This window comes from Cladophialophora immunda, assembly GCF_000835495.1.
Source record: "Cladophialophora immunda strain CBS 83496 unplaced genomic scaffold supercont1.1, whole genome shotgun sequence".
NCBI lineage: Eukaryota > Fungi > Ascomycota > Eurotiomycetes > Chaetothyriales > Herpotrichiellaceae > Cladophialophora > Cladophialophora immunda.
In genome coordinates this window covers 6,038,624-6,053,195 of record NW_015622541.1, presented here as the reverse complement: position 1 = coordinate 6,053,195, position 14,572 = coordinate 6,038,624, and the positions used below count along the sequence as shown (strand labels likewise).

At 53.9% G+C, this 14,572-nt stretch overlaps 6 protein-coding genes across 7 annotated transcripts; 3 read left to right on the top strand and 3 right to left on the bottom strand.

Moving 5' to 3' along the window:
• Nucleotides 1-2,862: 2,862 nt before the first annotated feature.
• PV07_01773 (uncharacterized protein) lies at nucleotides 2,863-3,479 on the bottom strand. Its single transcript, XM_016388335.1, has one exon. It carries the CDS (start codon nucleotides 3,282-3,284, stop codon nucleotides 2,982-2,984), a length of 303 nt encoding a protein of 100 aa, XP_016255263.1. The 5' UTR covers nucleotides 3,285-3,479; the 3' UTR covers nucleotides 2,863-2,981.
• On the top strand, nucleotides 3,480-5,288 carry PV07_01772 (uncharacterized protein). The gene is made up of 3 exons (XM_016388334.1): nucleotides 3,480-4,563; nucleotides 4,625-4,865; nucleotides 4,922-5,288. The coding sequence occupies exons 1-3, from the start codon at nucleotides 3,783-3,785 to the stop codon at nucleotides 5,172-5,174; spliced, it is 1,275 nt and encodes a 424-aa protein (XP_016255262.1). The 5' UTR covers nucleotides 3,480-3,782; the 3' UTR covers nucleotides 5,175-5,288.
• Nucleotides 5,234-6,610, bottom strand: PV07_01771 (uncharacterized protein). The gene has a single exon (XM_016388333.1). It carries the CDS (start codon nucleotides 6,490-6,492, stop codon nucleotides 5,338-5,340), a length of 1,155 nt encoding a protein of 384 aa, XP_016255261.1. The 5' UTR covers nucleotides 6,493-6,610; the 3' UTR covers nucleotides 5,234-5,337.
• Nucleotides 6,611-7,404: 794 nt separating this feature from the next.
• Nucleotides 7,405-9,216, top strand: PV07_01770 (uncharacterized protein; the record flags this gene model as incomplete). Its single annotated transcript, XM_016388332.1, has 1 exon — nucleotides 7,405-9,216. One exon carries the CDS (start codon nucleotides 7,405-7,407, stop codon nucleotides 9,214-9,216), a length of 1,812 nt encoding a protein of 603 aa, XP_016255260.1.
• A 657-nt stretch (nucleotides 9,217-9,873) lies between these two features.
• On the top strand, nucleotides 9,874-11,624 carry PV07_01769 (uncharacterized protein; the record flags this gene model as incomplete). Its single annotated transcript, XM_016388331.1, has 2 exons — nucleotides 9,874-11,262; nucleotides 11,481-11,624. The coding sequence occupies 2 exons, from the start codon at nucleotides 9,874-9,876 to the stop codon at nucleotides 11,622-11,624; spliced, it is 1,533 nt and encodes a 510-aa protein (XP_016255259.1).
• A 287-nt stretch (nucleotides 11,625-11,911) lies between these two features.
• On the bottom strand, nucleotides 11,912-14,485 carry PV07_01768. 2 transcript variants are annotated; one of them, XM_016388329.1, is made up of 2 exons: nucleotides 14,337-14,485; nucleotides 11,912-14,182 (listed from the first exon to the last, which is right to left on the bottom strand). In XM_016388329.1, exons 1-2 carry the CDS (start codon nucleotides 14,392-14,394, stop codon nucleotides 12,339-12,341), a joined length of 1,902 nt encoding a protein of 633 aa, XP_016255257.1. In that variant the 5' UTR covers nucleotides 14,395-14,485; the 3' UTR covers nucleotides 11,912-12,338. The 2 variants fall into 2 exon arrangements, with proteins under 2 accessions (XP_016255257.1, XP_016255258.1); XM_016388330.1 differs by lacking the exon at nucleotides 14,337-14,485 and having other exon boundaries at nucleotides 11,912-14,243.
• Nucleotides 14,486-14,572: the final 87 nt, after the last annotated feature.

The window sequence follows — 14,572 nt, the reverse complement described above, 5'->3', positions numbered from 1 at the left end:
TCGACGGAACGATCCAGGCCTTCTGGACGGGCCCGTGCCTTAGCGGTTCTTTGTCCTTCGTTGCCCCACCACGACCCTGCAACTGCGCACGATAGCGTAGTTCTCGCCCTTGTTCTCGCACTCTCTCGTATTCATTGGGTTTCATCTTCACGAAATGCGTACGAGAATATATTACTCTTTCCACAGCCGACAGCCCTGTGTCCCTCGTGGAAGCAATTGACATACGCAGAAGCACACATGGACTCCCCGCTCATTCCCTTCACGGAACAGCTGCTCAGAGTCGGGGAAAGAAGCAGCAAAGACTCCTGGCTTGGCATGATCATTCGGAAAGAACTCGTCGAAATCAACATGCTGCTTCCCGATTTTCAACCTTCAGGTTGTCTGCTCACGGATATGGGTGAGTATTTGTGCCACGCGACAGATATTATTGCCCAGTTAGCCTACAGGATGACGAACGGCAATCATATTCATACATATGCACAGCTCAACGTCAATCAAATGAACAGTCAAACAGACCTGTCCGAACTTGGACTCTTGGATGGCATGACCGCCAAGCATTCAACCCTGAAGTTTAGTCTTGCCAAATCATCTCAACACACTTGCTGACCGGTGCTAGGGCCTTGGCGGAGAAGCTCGAATGCGCAAGTAAAGATATATGTCTAGCTTGGCAAGGGCGTACAGCAGCATCGCACAGCGCATCAAGAAGCCAAAAGACCTTTGGAAAATGCACTACCAGACCTATCGGGGTCGACACGAGGCCTGGTATTGCGCCATCTTCGGTTGCGGCCACTTTCAACCCGGCTGCACGACCATCTCTGCGCGCACAATCGCCAACAGCAGAAGCTACAAATCACAACGAGACATTACCTGAGACGACTGATTCTTTGGATTCGGTCGCAGAGAGATTGCTTGACGAGGTAAATCATCGAGGTAAAGGCATGCATCATTGTCCCTATGGACCAGCTTGTACCAAAGGCGGTGTTTCCGAGGATAAGTCTTTGGTCCTATTCGAGAGGAACTCTGCTTTCAAGTATGTATCCAACACTGGAGACCATCGATGGCTGATTTCTAATTGATGAATGCAGAGCGCATTTAGAGAAGCACCTTAAACTACACAAGTGTAATCTTCCGGGTTGTTCAAACAAGACCGGTTTCTCACGACTAGATATGCTGCATCGACATCAAACTGACGTACCGCACAACGCTCCGGCCGGGCTACGGAACACAGATTGATGGCGGTTTCATGTGAGCTTGGTCGTTCTCATGGGTGCATTTGCATGTTCCACAGAAGTTCACAGCACGAGATCATCTTAGCACAGTACCCAATCTATATTGATCTGAACATCCTACATCTCCTTTATGGACCACCATTCACCGGGTTCGCTCAAGCAGCTCATTATAGACTCTACATCCCTTTAGGTTTCGGCTGGCGAGTCTCAGGCTCGTGAGACCATATACAAACCTTAATAAAGGCATGGAATTAGGCGTTCGTGTCACGAACATACCGTTACGTCCAGGGCTGTTGGGTCCCCGACCTGAATCGGATGGAAGACCCAAGGAACGCGAAGGGTGGAAAGGGAGGCAAAGGGGCACAAGGCTGTCGGCTCCCATACCATGACGCCCAAGCTGCACGTGACAAAGGCGGAGAGCCTCGGGCAGGAGAAGACTCTTCCTTTCTCAAGCGCTGAGTCGTTGTCACATAGGACTATAGGTACAAGAAGGCATTCGGCTGCATAGTTCATCAGTTCCTACTATCCGATTGTAGGCTCCGGATAGTTCGCTCTAGGATCTGTCAGGTCAACCTCTCCGAGCTATGTCATGGGGGTCACAAGCATGATTGTAAGTCTGCCAATTGACCCGCTTGCCCCTTGACGTGCGATGATCGGCTACGCAGCGGGTGTGGTCAACCGGCTGCGGATTTCAAGTTCGCAATCTTATACGACCGTTTCCTCCTTCATTACGACCTCCGATTCGCTGAGGCTACTCTAGGAGCTAAAGCCACGCAGCCTTGTTGATTGCTCGGTCGAAAGTTGAAGTTACACTTTTCACAGCCGCTGATCTCGTGCGAAAAGCGAGAACGTCTTGGAGAAATAGTAATAACCGCTGGCATTCATCAACTACTAAGAATTGCTCGCAGCGGCTCCAGGACTGCTAGCGATTAAGGCGGGAACAAAGTCCGTGGCCTTGCTGATGTTTGTAGGAAAAGAGATAACATTGTGCGAGAAGTGATGGCAAACGAACACATCCATAGGACGAAAAGCCCCCAAAGCTTGCCGTTGCTACGACCTCAAACAACGATCATTGACTCAAAACTGGATTGAATACGAATATATGTGGTTGGGAGTCCATGAAGGTACGGCTTCTTGTTGCCCGCAAAATTCTCTAGAATTATCTCTACCACTTTTAGACGTCGCCCGGGGCAATCTGGTATTTCTCAGGTCTTCACTCGTGGAGTAGCTTAGGCAACTTATAATTCCTTTTCCTCATATTGTCCATGTCCACCAAGAAGCTTTGGGTATAAATACAAACTTGTTACCACATCAGCCCACCTCACACTCGTCAGATCATCCAACACTTCCGATTCACATTACACCCACCTGCTGGTTGCTACAATTGTACCGCAAGTTGCTGCTGAAACATGTCGGCGAGCAGCAACTGCCATGGCCCAGGAGCCAAACATTCATCAACATCGCTCTGCACAGGAAATGGACAAAACAAACAGATCAAGGCTTCTTCTTCTCGTCCAGTGAAACCTCTTGTTCAATATGGGCTTCGTCATCTCGAAGACCAGTACGCTGCTCGCCGTACTCCAACAGCTATCGACTCATGGGAATCCGAAATCAACGAATTTCCATCCTCATACGAGCGGATTGTATACAGCGGAAACTGTAAGAATGGAAAACCCTCCGACGTCGCCGACGCTAGGCTCCTGGAGCAAGCGACGCAGATCAATTCCATGCGTGAGACCCACGATGCAGCCATCAAAGTGGTGGATAGAGACCTTTCATTTGTCGGCGCCTGGGCTGAAACTGGATGTCATTCCGAAGGTGAGCACAGCCAGTCATGTCCTCAGCCAGAAGTGAGACTTTTGACTGACTTCTCAAGCACGACACTTGAACGGAAAAAACGACTGGAAGCTGTAAACGATCAGCTGCCGCTTCCCCGAAGCACGAAGGGTAGCTGAAGGCGGACGGGGGTATGCAGGTCGGGCTGTAAAAGTGGCGTTGGTAGTTGAAATTCTTGTCTGGAACTGGGCATCGTGGGGTCCCAAAACACTCGTACATGGGCTACAGGTGGAAAAGGCGTGGAAACCAGCAGGTGGCAGGCCTGGCGTCTGGCGTTGGTCGCTTCTTTTCGTTTATTTTTACCAGCACGACCCATCTAGCCCGGCTCGGGCCTGGGCTATCCCCCGCAATGTGATTAGTGTTGTTGTCTCTTCTCTCTTCTCTCTTTTCTCTTTTCTCTTTTCTCTGCTCGCTCTTCCCTTCGGTTCTGACAACGGATGATGAGACCACGCTCTACCCACTTTATCATACATGCAAACTCTTACGATCTTGCCACCTGAAAGCCACCGCCGACGGTTTCCGTTCGTTCGGCTTTCCGCAGGGTAATTCCGCAGGTCACGTGACTGAAGCCAGCGCATCGTTGAGGAGATCTTGCTTGATCGTGTATAAATGTGCGCGTTTGTCTCCCGATCGCTTTGAAAATGTCAAGGACGGCTCTTGAAAAGGTTGGAAGACTTCGAGACCCCTTTTGAAGCTGTTCATCTTCAATTTTGCGCTATGGCAGACTATATTATCGTCGGCGCGGGTGTGTTCGGGGTTTCTGCCGCATTATATCTTGCAACAAGCGACCCCGATGCCAATATCCTTCTCATTGACCGCGCCAGGTGCCCTTACCCATCTGCAGCTTCGTCCGATCTCAATAAAATCATTCGAGCTGATTACGACGACATCTTCTACATGCGTCTAGCGCTAGAGGCCCTCGAAAAGTGGAACACAGATCCTCTATACGAGCCCTACTTTCATAAGACCGGTATGCTGTTCGCCGAGGACTTGGGTATGGGGGATTCCAGCTTTAATAACTACAAACTGATCGGCATTGATCCGGGAGCGGAGATTCTTACACCGGGTCAGGCGCGCGAGAGGTTTCCTGTCTTCAAGAACGCCAACTGGACAGATGTGAAAGACAATTACTACAATCCCTGTAGTGGTTGGGGAGAAGCCGATCCAGCAGTGCGGGCGGTCATTGAAGCAGCATTGGCAGCTGGTGTGAAATATGTGCAGACGACAGTGGAAAGATTGGTTTTTGACGATCAGGGAGCATGCATTGGTATCAAGACCGTCGACGGTGACGAGATCAGAGCTCGAAGCATACTGCTCTGTTCTGGCGCTTGGACAGCTCAACTGGTTGCTGACAGCGATCCTTGCAGGAAAGATATCCAAGTAAACGGTCGAATGGTGGCGGCAGCGGCAGCGTCTTGCATAGTTCAGTGCGACCCGGAGCATCTGTCTTTGTACAGAGACGCCCCAGTACACTTTCTCGGCATGCCACATACACACGGTGAGTATTAGATATTGAACTCCCCTCTGAAAAAATCCCACTCCGCTGACTTAGCCTGCAGGGGAGAGCATTCCGGCAACGGCCGACGGAAAGTTGAAGTTCAACTTTGAAGTCAGCTTCACGAACATGGAATATCACGAGGCATCTGGCCAAATGATCTCTGTTCCTCCTGTACGAATTACGCAGTCGACGTGGAGCCACGACGTACCCGAGCAATTGAAACAAAGTGTGAGGAAGGTAGTGGACCATGTCTACGGCAAGAATGCTCCCGGTTTGACTGTTGAATCGTATCGGATGTGTTGGTACGTGCAGGATCTCCTGGCTTAATTTAGCGAACATCTCATTCATGTATTTGCAGGGATGCTGTCACACCCAATCAGGACTGGATTATCAGCCCTCATCCTGCGTGCAAAGGGTTGTACATTGCCGGAGGGGGCTCATTCCATAGTTGGAAATTCCTCCCCACGATCGGAAAGTACGTCACAAGGATGCTCAAAGGCGAATTGACATCTGAACAAGCAGAGAAATGGGCTTGGGATCGCAAGAACGAAGGTGCAGCGTGTGTCATGTACATCCCTCAAAACGACTTGAAAGATTTTGTTGAGACCTGAGGATCTTGGACAACAGGGCATGATGTCAATACTAGGTATTTTGCACCCTAAGATAAAACCTTGAATTGATGATTTAGGCAATACCCTGCAAATATTGCTGGCATGCATGGTCTGAAACTAGAATTTTCGGCGTTGTCACCGCTCTGAACCGTCAGTTCTCTCACTAAACTCTCAGATCTTGTCCATCTATGAGTCTCCTGAATTCCTTGAAAGCTTGCACGGTAAGGTGGATCTTTCCCCAGTCCGTCCTCTTTGGCTGCGAGCTTGTCTTCGCCATCACAATGTCATTCTTGCAATCAACAAGGAGAAGCTGCCCATTTGTCCCGGAGGCCATCAAGACTTGACTGCTTCGGTCCACAATCCAATAGGAACGGTACGCCACATTGTCGAAAAACCGGTCATATTCGCCCTTCTCCGAGCCAGCGGCAAAAGCGGCCTCACTTCCACCGTGCAGAATATCCTGGATCCAGGTCTCGGGCACAATGCCCGTGCCACTCCGAAGGATGACTTGACCAAGACGAGCAATGTCGCGAACAGTAGCGCATATTCCGGCCGCGGCCCTGGCATTGCCACTGCGGTCCACAGTGACATAAGCGTCGCTTTCAGCTCCCATACGTTGCCAAATGGTTTCACTGAGCACTTTTGCGAATTTTTGGCCAGAGGCTCGCTCAATGACCCAACCCATGAGGTCAGCGTTGGCGGAGATATATTCAAATGGCGGACCATCCAGCCCATCGACAGCCGCAGACCGCGAAGACTGGATTGTGGGAATGTAAGTGTGCAGATCCGTTGGTTGCTCGTGCGGCTCCAGAGGATATAGGCCTGTAGCACTGCGATAACGGGGAGACGCGTCGTTGTGATTGACGCCTGATCGCATATCCAGCAACTGTCGGACCGTCACGGTTTCGTAGGCAGACCCTTTAACCTCTGGGATGTACGATGAGACTAGATTGGTGGTAGCCAATTTGCCCTGCTCCACGAGGACGCCACAGAGAAGACCGAGGAATGATTTTGATAGCGAGAATGTTGCGTGAACGGACGATTTGGTGTTGCTCCGACCGTAATGCTCAAAAACGACAAAGCCATCCTTGAGCACGACAAGCCCATCGGTTTCGGTCTGCGAGAGAAACGATGGCAGGTCCATAGGCATGTCCTTTGGGACGTTGAGTCTGAAGTCTTCGAAATTGCATGGTTTAGACTTCAGACTGGATATTTCGGAACCCTTACTGATCGGGTCAGTCGGAACGATTTTGTCAACGTTCTGGAAGCCCCAGATGTTGTGTCCAGCTTCGCGCCAATTGGTAATGTCCGTGGGCATACTGTCTTTTACTAGCACCGTGATTCCTTATTAATGCGTTCTTTTTTAAGCCGAGAGGCAAAAGTGTAGATATGTCCACGGTTATCACAGTGAGAGTAGCCTAAGTGTGAGAATGGTGTGAGAGCGGTGTGAAGAAGCGTTCTTCGGAGACTCATGCTAGACTTACAGTGAAGAGCAAAAGTCCAAAAAAATCAGCAAGTGTGCCGAGGGTGGACGACTCATGGTGTCCCACGGAATCCAACTCCCCATCACTGTCGACAGGGCATACTATTGTGGGAAGAAATTCAACGCGATCTTGAGGATCCGAAAGCTACATGGAAATACTTCGCTGACCGACGCTGCTATTCCCCTGACAATTCACTGCACTTGTCAGTCACGATGAAGGCGTCTCGGCGTGCCCTGGTCAGTTTAGAAGAGTACAGGGTCAAGGCTGAACAAATTTCGAGCAAACATATTTGTATTCCAAGGAGCAGCTGCTCACTGGGCAAGAGTTGAGGAGGCGAAGAGAAGAGAGCGGTTATATCGACGGAGCGCCGCTCTTTTCATGGTAGATGAAATACCGACTTCTAATGAAGGCCAGCTTGACCTATTGAGGACTATGTTTTACTTTGCCACCAACGCCCGGCACCTGTGCCACATTCTCAACTTGACTGCCCTTGATGTCGTTGGAAACGCAGCCTCGCGCAGCCTCGCGCAGCCTCAACAGGTGACGAAACTGTCGGCTAAGTTTCCTGATGCGAAGAATTCATATTCCCCGGAAAAGGACCCAAGGGAGATCTTTCGCCTTGGACTTCGACCTGAGATGGTTTTTGGCGGCTCACACCCATGATACGCCAATCGCGGTCGAATTAGACGACCTCGACTCCCAGTGATCGCTCAAAATGATCCCAAGATAACCAAAGGAGGCGCAACATGGCGCCACAATCCTCGTCCACTCCCAACACCTCGAGTGCTGCGTCCACCCCGACGCCCTCACCCGCACCCTCACCTATACCTCCTCCCGTACCCGTCGAGACTCACCCCAATCGAGGCAAACCACAGGTCAATCGCATCGCCCCCGATCCGAATCGCCTTGCTCCTGAAGATGCGTACAAGACTTTTTCGCCGCCACGACTGCGACCGGTCCCAGAGATCAGTGGTTCTGCGGCCGCAAACGCTGCCGCTGCCGCTCTCCGACCAGCAGTTGCGTCCCTACGAGCACCGCCAGCGATCCCTCCGGTCGCTGCTCGAATAGCCGAAGAAAGACGACGGGCAGCCAGCAGGAGACGGAAGCAACCCCACATTTGGAAGAAATTGTTGTGGATTAAACAGCATGGATTCCCAGACAACTATACGGATACCGAAACCTTTCTAGACCACCTGCAGAGGAATCCTCGGCTGAGACCGTATGATTTCTGGCCGCTGGTGGCAGACTCGGCGGTCATCGTGCAGCATGTATGCTCCGTGGCCATCTTCATCTGCGCCTATGCCGGAATCTACCAGGGCCGCCTGTCGCCGGTCTCGGTGGTGACTTGTGGCACGATTTTGACGGTCGGTGGATGGATTGTGTGGGATCATTGGATGGGTCAGCAAGAAGCAGAAGAGTTGGCGGTGCTGCACAAGGCAAACCGGCTTTCGGTCGACGTTGACGACGGCTCGAGTACCAGCTCTGGAGGTTCTTCCAAGATCCAGATGAACGGTAATGGACATGTTGGCAATGGACATGTGAACGGCACACTGGGAGGAAGAGGCGTGGGCTTGAAACTCTCGACCGCGAACCTTGGGGTCAAGGATCACGAGTCGAAGTTCCCGGGGAAGCATGCCCAGTCGCTGTCCAAGTCATCCTTCCAGTCCATTTCTCCCATCGACCCATTGGGCGATGGCTCAGTGGAACCATTCCCCGACCTACGACCGACGACGTCTCGACCACAAGTGCCTCAGTCGCCCAGCATCGTGTATAGTCCAACGACGTTACCGGCCACGATATCCCCCCGAAACCAAGCGCGGCTCAAAACGCTCAAATCTGCCTCCTTGATCTATTTTGCACTGTTGGGTCTTTCGCCCATCCTCAAATCTCTCACGAAATCGACCTCGTCGGACTCCATCTGGGCGTTGGCGACATGGCTTCTGATCATCAACATCTTCTTCTTCGACTATGGGAGTCTCTACCTGCCCAAAAAGCCAGAGCATGCAGGGCGAGCACCTGGGATAGCCAACGCGACACCCACGGACCCGTCACCACCTCAACTGAGTAATACTTTCCGGCCGCCCCCATTTCCATCCTCGCTGTCGACCAATGCTGCGCTGATGGCTAGCACGGTGCTTGCTTCACGACTCCTGACCACCACGGCGGTGTTCAGCCTGACTCTATTTTCGATCCAAGTGTTTGGCCTGTTCCCGGTGTTCCGGCGGCATCTCCATTACAATTCACTTAAGCTGCATCTGCTTCTTACTTTCGCGCTGGTCACCATGTCCACCTGCGGCCTGGGACTGATCCTCTCTAAATCCTACACACATACATATGGCAACTGCGGGCTGTGTTGGGGCTGGATCTGGCATGTGATTCTGCGGAGCACGATCGGGTTTGTTGTCGGCGGACTTAGCACCGCATTTGTCATGGGCGGATGTTCCTGGTGGCTGATTGGACTCCAGCGATACAAGAACGTGGTGATTGGGCCCTGGGATCCAGCCAAACCCGTGCTTGCTGGCGGCGTCTATGGAAGAAGTAGAACTGGAACCGACTGAGATGCGAGCAGGAGGGACAGACCACATCAGCTGTCGGCCCGGATTCATTGCCAGGACACGACGACAGCCTTGGAGGGGGGGGGGTTTATCTCAGCGAGGGGGATTAGGTTCCCATGGAAAAGCCTATGTGGTACATTCCGTCCGGTATCGGATCCGAGGGCTCGACCATGGCCGGGATTTGGAGAAGCACAGCCAACCCAGCGTTCGCATTGCGGCCGGCGATGTCGAGACGCTAGGCTGAGAGGACCTTGGACGAAGATGTTTCGGTCTTGATGCCTCCATTTCGGGGTTGCGAGAAAGCCGCTCGTCACACCTTCTCCAATCTCGGAAGAGGGGTTTTTTCTTCCGAGCGTTGAGGGCCAAGGGCCAGCAGTGGGCGAGTGAGATAGAGACACCAGCCAAAGAGGCAAAACGAGCAGCAACTGCGGGGTTGACGCCCATTAATGACGAGGCGGACGAAGTGGTCGAAGTGTTTGGCCCTCGGGGTTCCCGCTGATTGATGATATTATTACAAAATAACCACATCCCGCAAAGTTCGATTATTCCCTTCCCATTCCTTGTGATTCAACGGCATCGACCTGACCTGGACCTTGATCGTCACCGTTCCATCTCGTAGCCCCCCAACAGAGAATCTCATCCCCCTCCACGACGTCAACAATGGCACCCTCTCTCCCCTTCCAACTCAAGGACCCGGACCTGCTGCGCCAGGACTCGTACGTGCACGGCGAATGGGTTCAGGCAAAGAGCGGCAAGCGCTTCGACATCGTCGACCCGGGCTCGGACAAGACCTTCGCCTCGTGCCCAGACAATGCCGTCGAGGACGTCGACGCCGCCATCCAGTCGTCGTACAAGGCCTTCCAGGAATACCGCATCCTGAACCCGCGTAAACGGTCCCAGCTGCTGATGAAATGGCACGAGCTCATCACGGCCGCCAAGGACGACCTGGCCCAGATCCTCACCTACGAGACGGGCAAGCCGCTGGCCGAGGCCGTCGGCGAGCTCGACTACTCGCTGGGCTTCACCTGGTGGTTCGCCGGCGAGGCGGAGCGCATCCAGGGCTCCGTCTTCACCCCGTCGGCCCCGAACCGACGGACGTTTGTCGTCAAGCAGCCCATCGGCGTCGCCGTCGCCCTGGTGCCCTGGAACTTCCCCATCGCCATGATCCTGCGCAAGGCCGGCGCGGCGTTCGCAGCCGGCTGCACCATGGTCGTCAAGCCCAGCCCGGAGACGCCGCTGACGTGCTTGAGCCTGGCGTACCTGGCCACCAAGGCGGGCTTCGCTCCGGGCGTCTTCAACGTCCTGACCACCAGCCTCGAGAACACGCCGTCGCTCAGCGAGGCCATGTGCCTGCACCCGCTGGTCAAGAAGGTCACGTTCACGGGGTCGACGCGCGTGGGCAAGATCGTGGCCGGGCTGTGCGCCAAGAACCTCAAGAAGTGCACGCTCGAGCTGGGGGGCAACTGCCCCTTCATCGTCTTCGACGACGCCGACCTCGAGCAGGCGCTGGCGCAGTTCATGGCCCTGAAGTGGCGGCACGCGGGCCAGGCCTGCATCTCGGCCAACCGGCTGTACGTGCAGGCGGGCGTGTACGAGAAGTTCACGCAGATGCTGGTGGACAAGACCAAGTCGCTCAAGGTCGGCCACGGCGCCGAGAAGGGCACCACCATGGGCCCCGTGACGACGCCGCGCGGGCTGGCCAAGGCCGAGGAGCAGGCCGCCGACGCCGTCAAGCACGGCGCCCGGCTGTTGCTGGGCTCCGGCAAGGCGCACAAGGGCTCGACCGCGGACGAAGGCGCCGGCGCCGGCAAGGGCGTGGGCGGCTACTTCATGGACCCGACCATCCTGGCCGACATGAACGAGCAGATGCTGCTGGCCAAGGAGGAGACCTTCGCCCCCGTCACGGGCATCTTCAAGTTCGAGAAGGAGGAGGAGGCCGTCCGGTGGGCCAACGACACCTCCATGGGCCTGGCCAGCTACGCCTTCACCAAGAACGTGGACCGCCTGTGGCGGATGCTGGAGAACCTCGAGGCCGGCATGATTGGACTGGTGAGCTTCTTTCCCTTTTTTTTTATTCCCTTTCCTTTGCTTTCCACCTCTCCCCCAGTGCCAGTATATGAGTTTATTCCCGCCCCAAGCAATGGAAAGACAGAGCGAGAGAGAGAGTGCGAGGGAGGAGAAAGACACGGAAGAAAGAAAGCCGAAAAGACTTTCTATACTCACCCCCTCCTGTACGAATCCCCCGCTAACCATCCCCCCAAACACAGAACACCGGCAACTCGTCCGCCGCGGAGTCGCCCTTCGGCGGCATCAAGGAGAGCGGCTACGGCAAGGAGTCTGGCAAGGACGTCGCCGTCAACGAGTACCTGATCTCCAAGACCGGCACCTTCACCATCGACGGACAGTATTAGACTTGCACCTCCCCCTTCCTCTCCCTCTCACACGTCGATTCCCTCTTGCATTGGACGCCCCGTTCGAGTAGGACCGGTTCGTGTGTGTGAGACGAGCTCGGTTGGGTGAGCCCGAGACGGGGATGGGTCGACGAGCTGGGATGTGGGGCACGAGGAATGGAAATCAATCCTGCCTGCCTGCCTGCTGCCCCCCTTCTGGGACGAGGCTGAGACTTACTGTTCAGTCGGTGTTGCCGTATTCTTGCGAGGGGAGCAATTGACATGCCCTACCTAGCCCCTACATGATGTACAATGTAAATGCATTGAGAATACAAAGTTAAGCTAAGCTACTGTACCTCGCATCCATCCATCCATGCATCCTCCCTTGCCAGCTCGATGTTGGTTTACTGTTTCAAGACCATCTATTGTTCTCCATGTGCCTGTGCTGTCAAACGCCCGCTCATTCGCCATGATGATAGAGATACTCGAACCTCGTCCCATCTCTTCGTACATTTCACACAACGTATCCGCTGACTGCTCGAGTCACATTTGTTCCATAATCCATCTCTATTCGCCATTGCGCCCGTGTACCTGCTCCTAACACGAAAGTCCCAGCTCACTTTGGTCATTATCGCACATGGCCGTCGTCATTTTGCATTTGAGGTTTGCTTGTGATTGCGAAGGTAAATGTCCCTGTTCTGTGCAGGCAAGGAGGTCGAACGCTGTCTCGTAGCTTCACCAAGCATACGCATACCCAGCCTGTGCATGGATCGGATCATCCGCCCAGTCTGTCTTTGGATTTGGCGGCACATCAAACCGGGCCCTCTTTTTCTTCGCGGTGCCGTTTCCGCCCTCGTCGGGCTTCGGCCTGCTCGGGCGACTAGGCGTCTCAATCATCCCCGTCGTCGACTCGTCACCATCTAGGTCAAATGTCACATCCCCGGAGAATTGTGGTGGTTGATGCAAAATGCTTTCGAAAACTACTGCTCCTTCGTGACTGGACAAATATCCAGCTTCGAACGCAGTACTCGAGGTCAGGAGAAAAGGACACCGGTCATTACCGCCATTGTGGGCAATACACTCGGGCAACCAGGTCCCCGAAAAGTCTGTCGCTCTGCTTGTGTCAATCGGCAACAGGCCGGCCGAGGGAGGAAGTGTATGGTGGTACCAAGCATATAATCTCGGGAGTTTGGAGGCTGTCACGATGACAAGGACATGCGGAAGGTAAGGATGGAAGTGAACCTGGCGGATAGCATGCGCAAAAATCAGGACGCTAACTGGATTCGATGTCCTGTGCGCATTCCAGAGAAACAACGTTCGAGGGGCGCACCGCAGGCGCGTGGCAAGCAGTGTGTGGGTTGAGTTCAATTCAATCAGGTCAACTTGGTCGAGTTCTTGTGAGGAGGGTTGAGAATGAGGTGCAGAACGGGGTTGTGAGGTTGAGTCGACGGTAGAGGATGTGCTCGTCACCTCGAAAGAACCGGATTGTCGTGCGAACGTCGGTGCCTTTTCGATCGTCGACTTGCTAGACTCCAGCCACACAAATGTCGTGGCACCATCAACCAGATCTGGATGGATGAGTCTCGTCCGGGCGCGAGCACCCGTGCTGTTGGTGGACTGGTACCTCACAAGCACCTGCTTCTGTCCATTGGCCAGTGCTTGGAGTGTCAGAGCGTTGTTGTATCGATTTGCCCTGGTCCAACTCCAGAAGGTAAGACCCACGCCCTCTGCTTCGTCGGCGATTGCAAGGTTGAGATCCCATTGAAATGCCGAAGATTTGATTTCCAATTGTCTGAGTGTATGGCCTTGTGCCGTCATAAATGAGACTTTGACGCCATGCGCGGGCGAGTCCCATACGGCCAGCAGTGGCTGGCCGGTCGGGCACCACGTCACATCCTGGGCATCTGAGGTATTGCAATCAAAGGACTTGTATGTCACCTGATTGTTGTCCCCCAGTTCAAATACCGTCACTCGGTCTTGGGCTTTGTCGCGGCGGAGCAAGGCAAAATATTTGGAATCTGGAGATTTCGCAAGACTTCTAGCGTCTGAAAACTTGATGTGGGCGATATCGTTTCGCTGAGGCCTGGTCAAAGAGAGTATAGCTGCGACTGAGCCAAACTCAAACATGACCAGCGCGTGTCTATGGTTGAAGACAAACTCGACAAGGCTGAGTTTCCCCAGCTGGCCCCCGACGTCGTAATCAGCAAGGATGTTGGACTTCACGCCTGTCTCGTCATCCACCTGCGACATCATCTTGGGCGTTCTGATATCTGTGCTTAGTGCAATCAGACGTTTGCTGTCTGATAGAAGTAGCCAGGATTGTCCAAAGTCGCACTCAGACGATGTGGCGGACAAGACTTCTTCGGCAGCCTCCCGTTCAGGGCTTATCATGGTCTCTGGGGACCAGCGGAGGATGGTGCAGGTTCGAAGGAAAGCACGTGCCGATTTCGGAATCTTAAGCCCGTTGATGAACCTCCGTCCTTTGGCGGCTTCGCAAAGGTCGATGAGGTGTATTCGTTCATCCGGGGCTATAACTGCCAACGATTTGCCGTCCGGCGACAGGACCGGACGCTGCAGCGCTTTTCCATCACTTTTGATCAGCATGGCGTCTGTCAATGGCCGAATCAGAGGAACGAGGATCTGCAATCAACAGTGACGTAGGGACAAGGGTGAGTAAGAGAACAGAAGGCGGGTTTTGGGAGTTGTTTGTCACAATAGGGTTGGGGATCTCACTGTTTCCACCCAACGCATCCATCACGCCTTCCCAAGGCGGTTGCTTTGTGTTCACCATGGCTCCTTGTTTGAGCCAGATGTACGTCCTGTCTGTTGTGCGTTCAAGCCATCGTTCAGTGGGGTAGGATCGGGATGGGCGATGATAGCGGTTGTGGGATAGGATGGTTCATCCGCCGCACAGACAACAAATTGCATCTGCCCCGCAAACACGATGAGCGCAGGAGACGCGCCGCGGG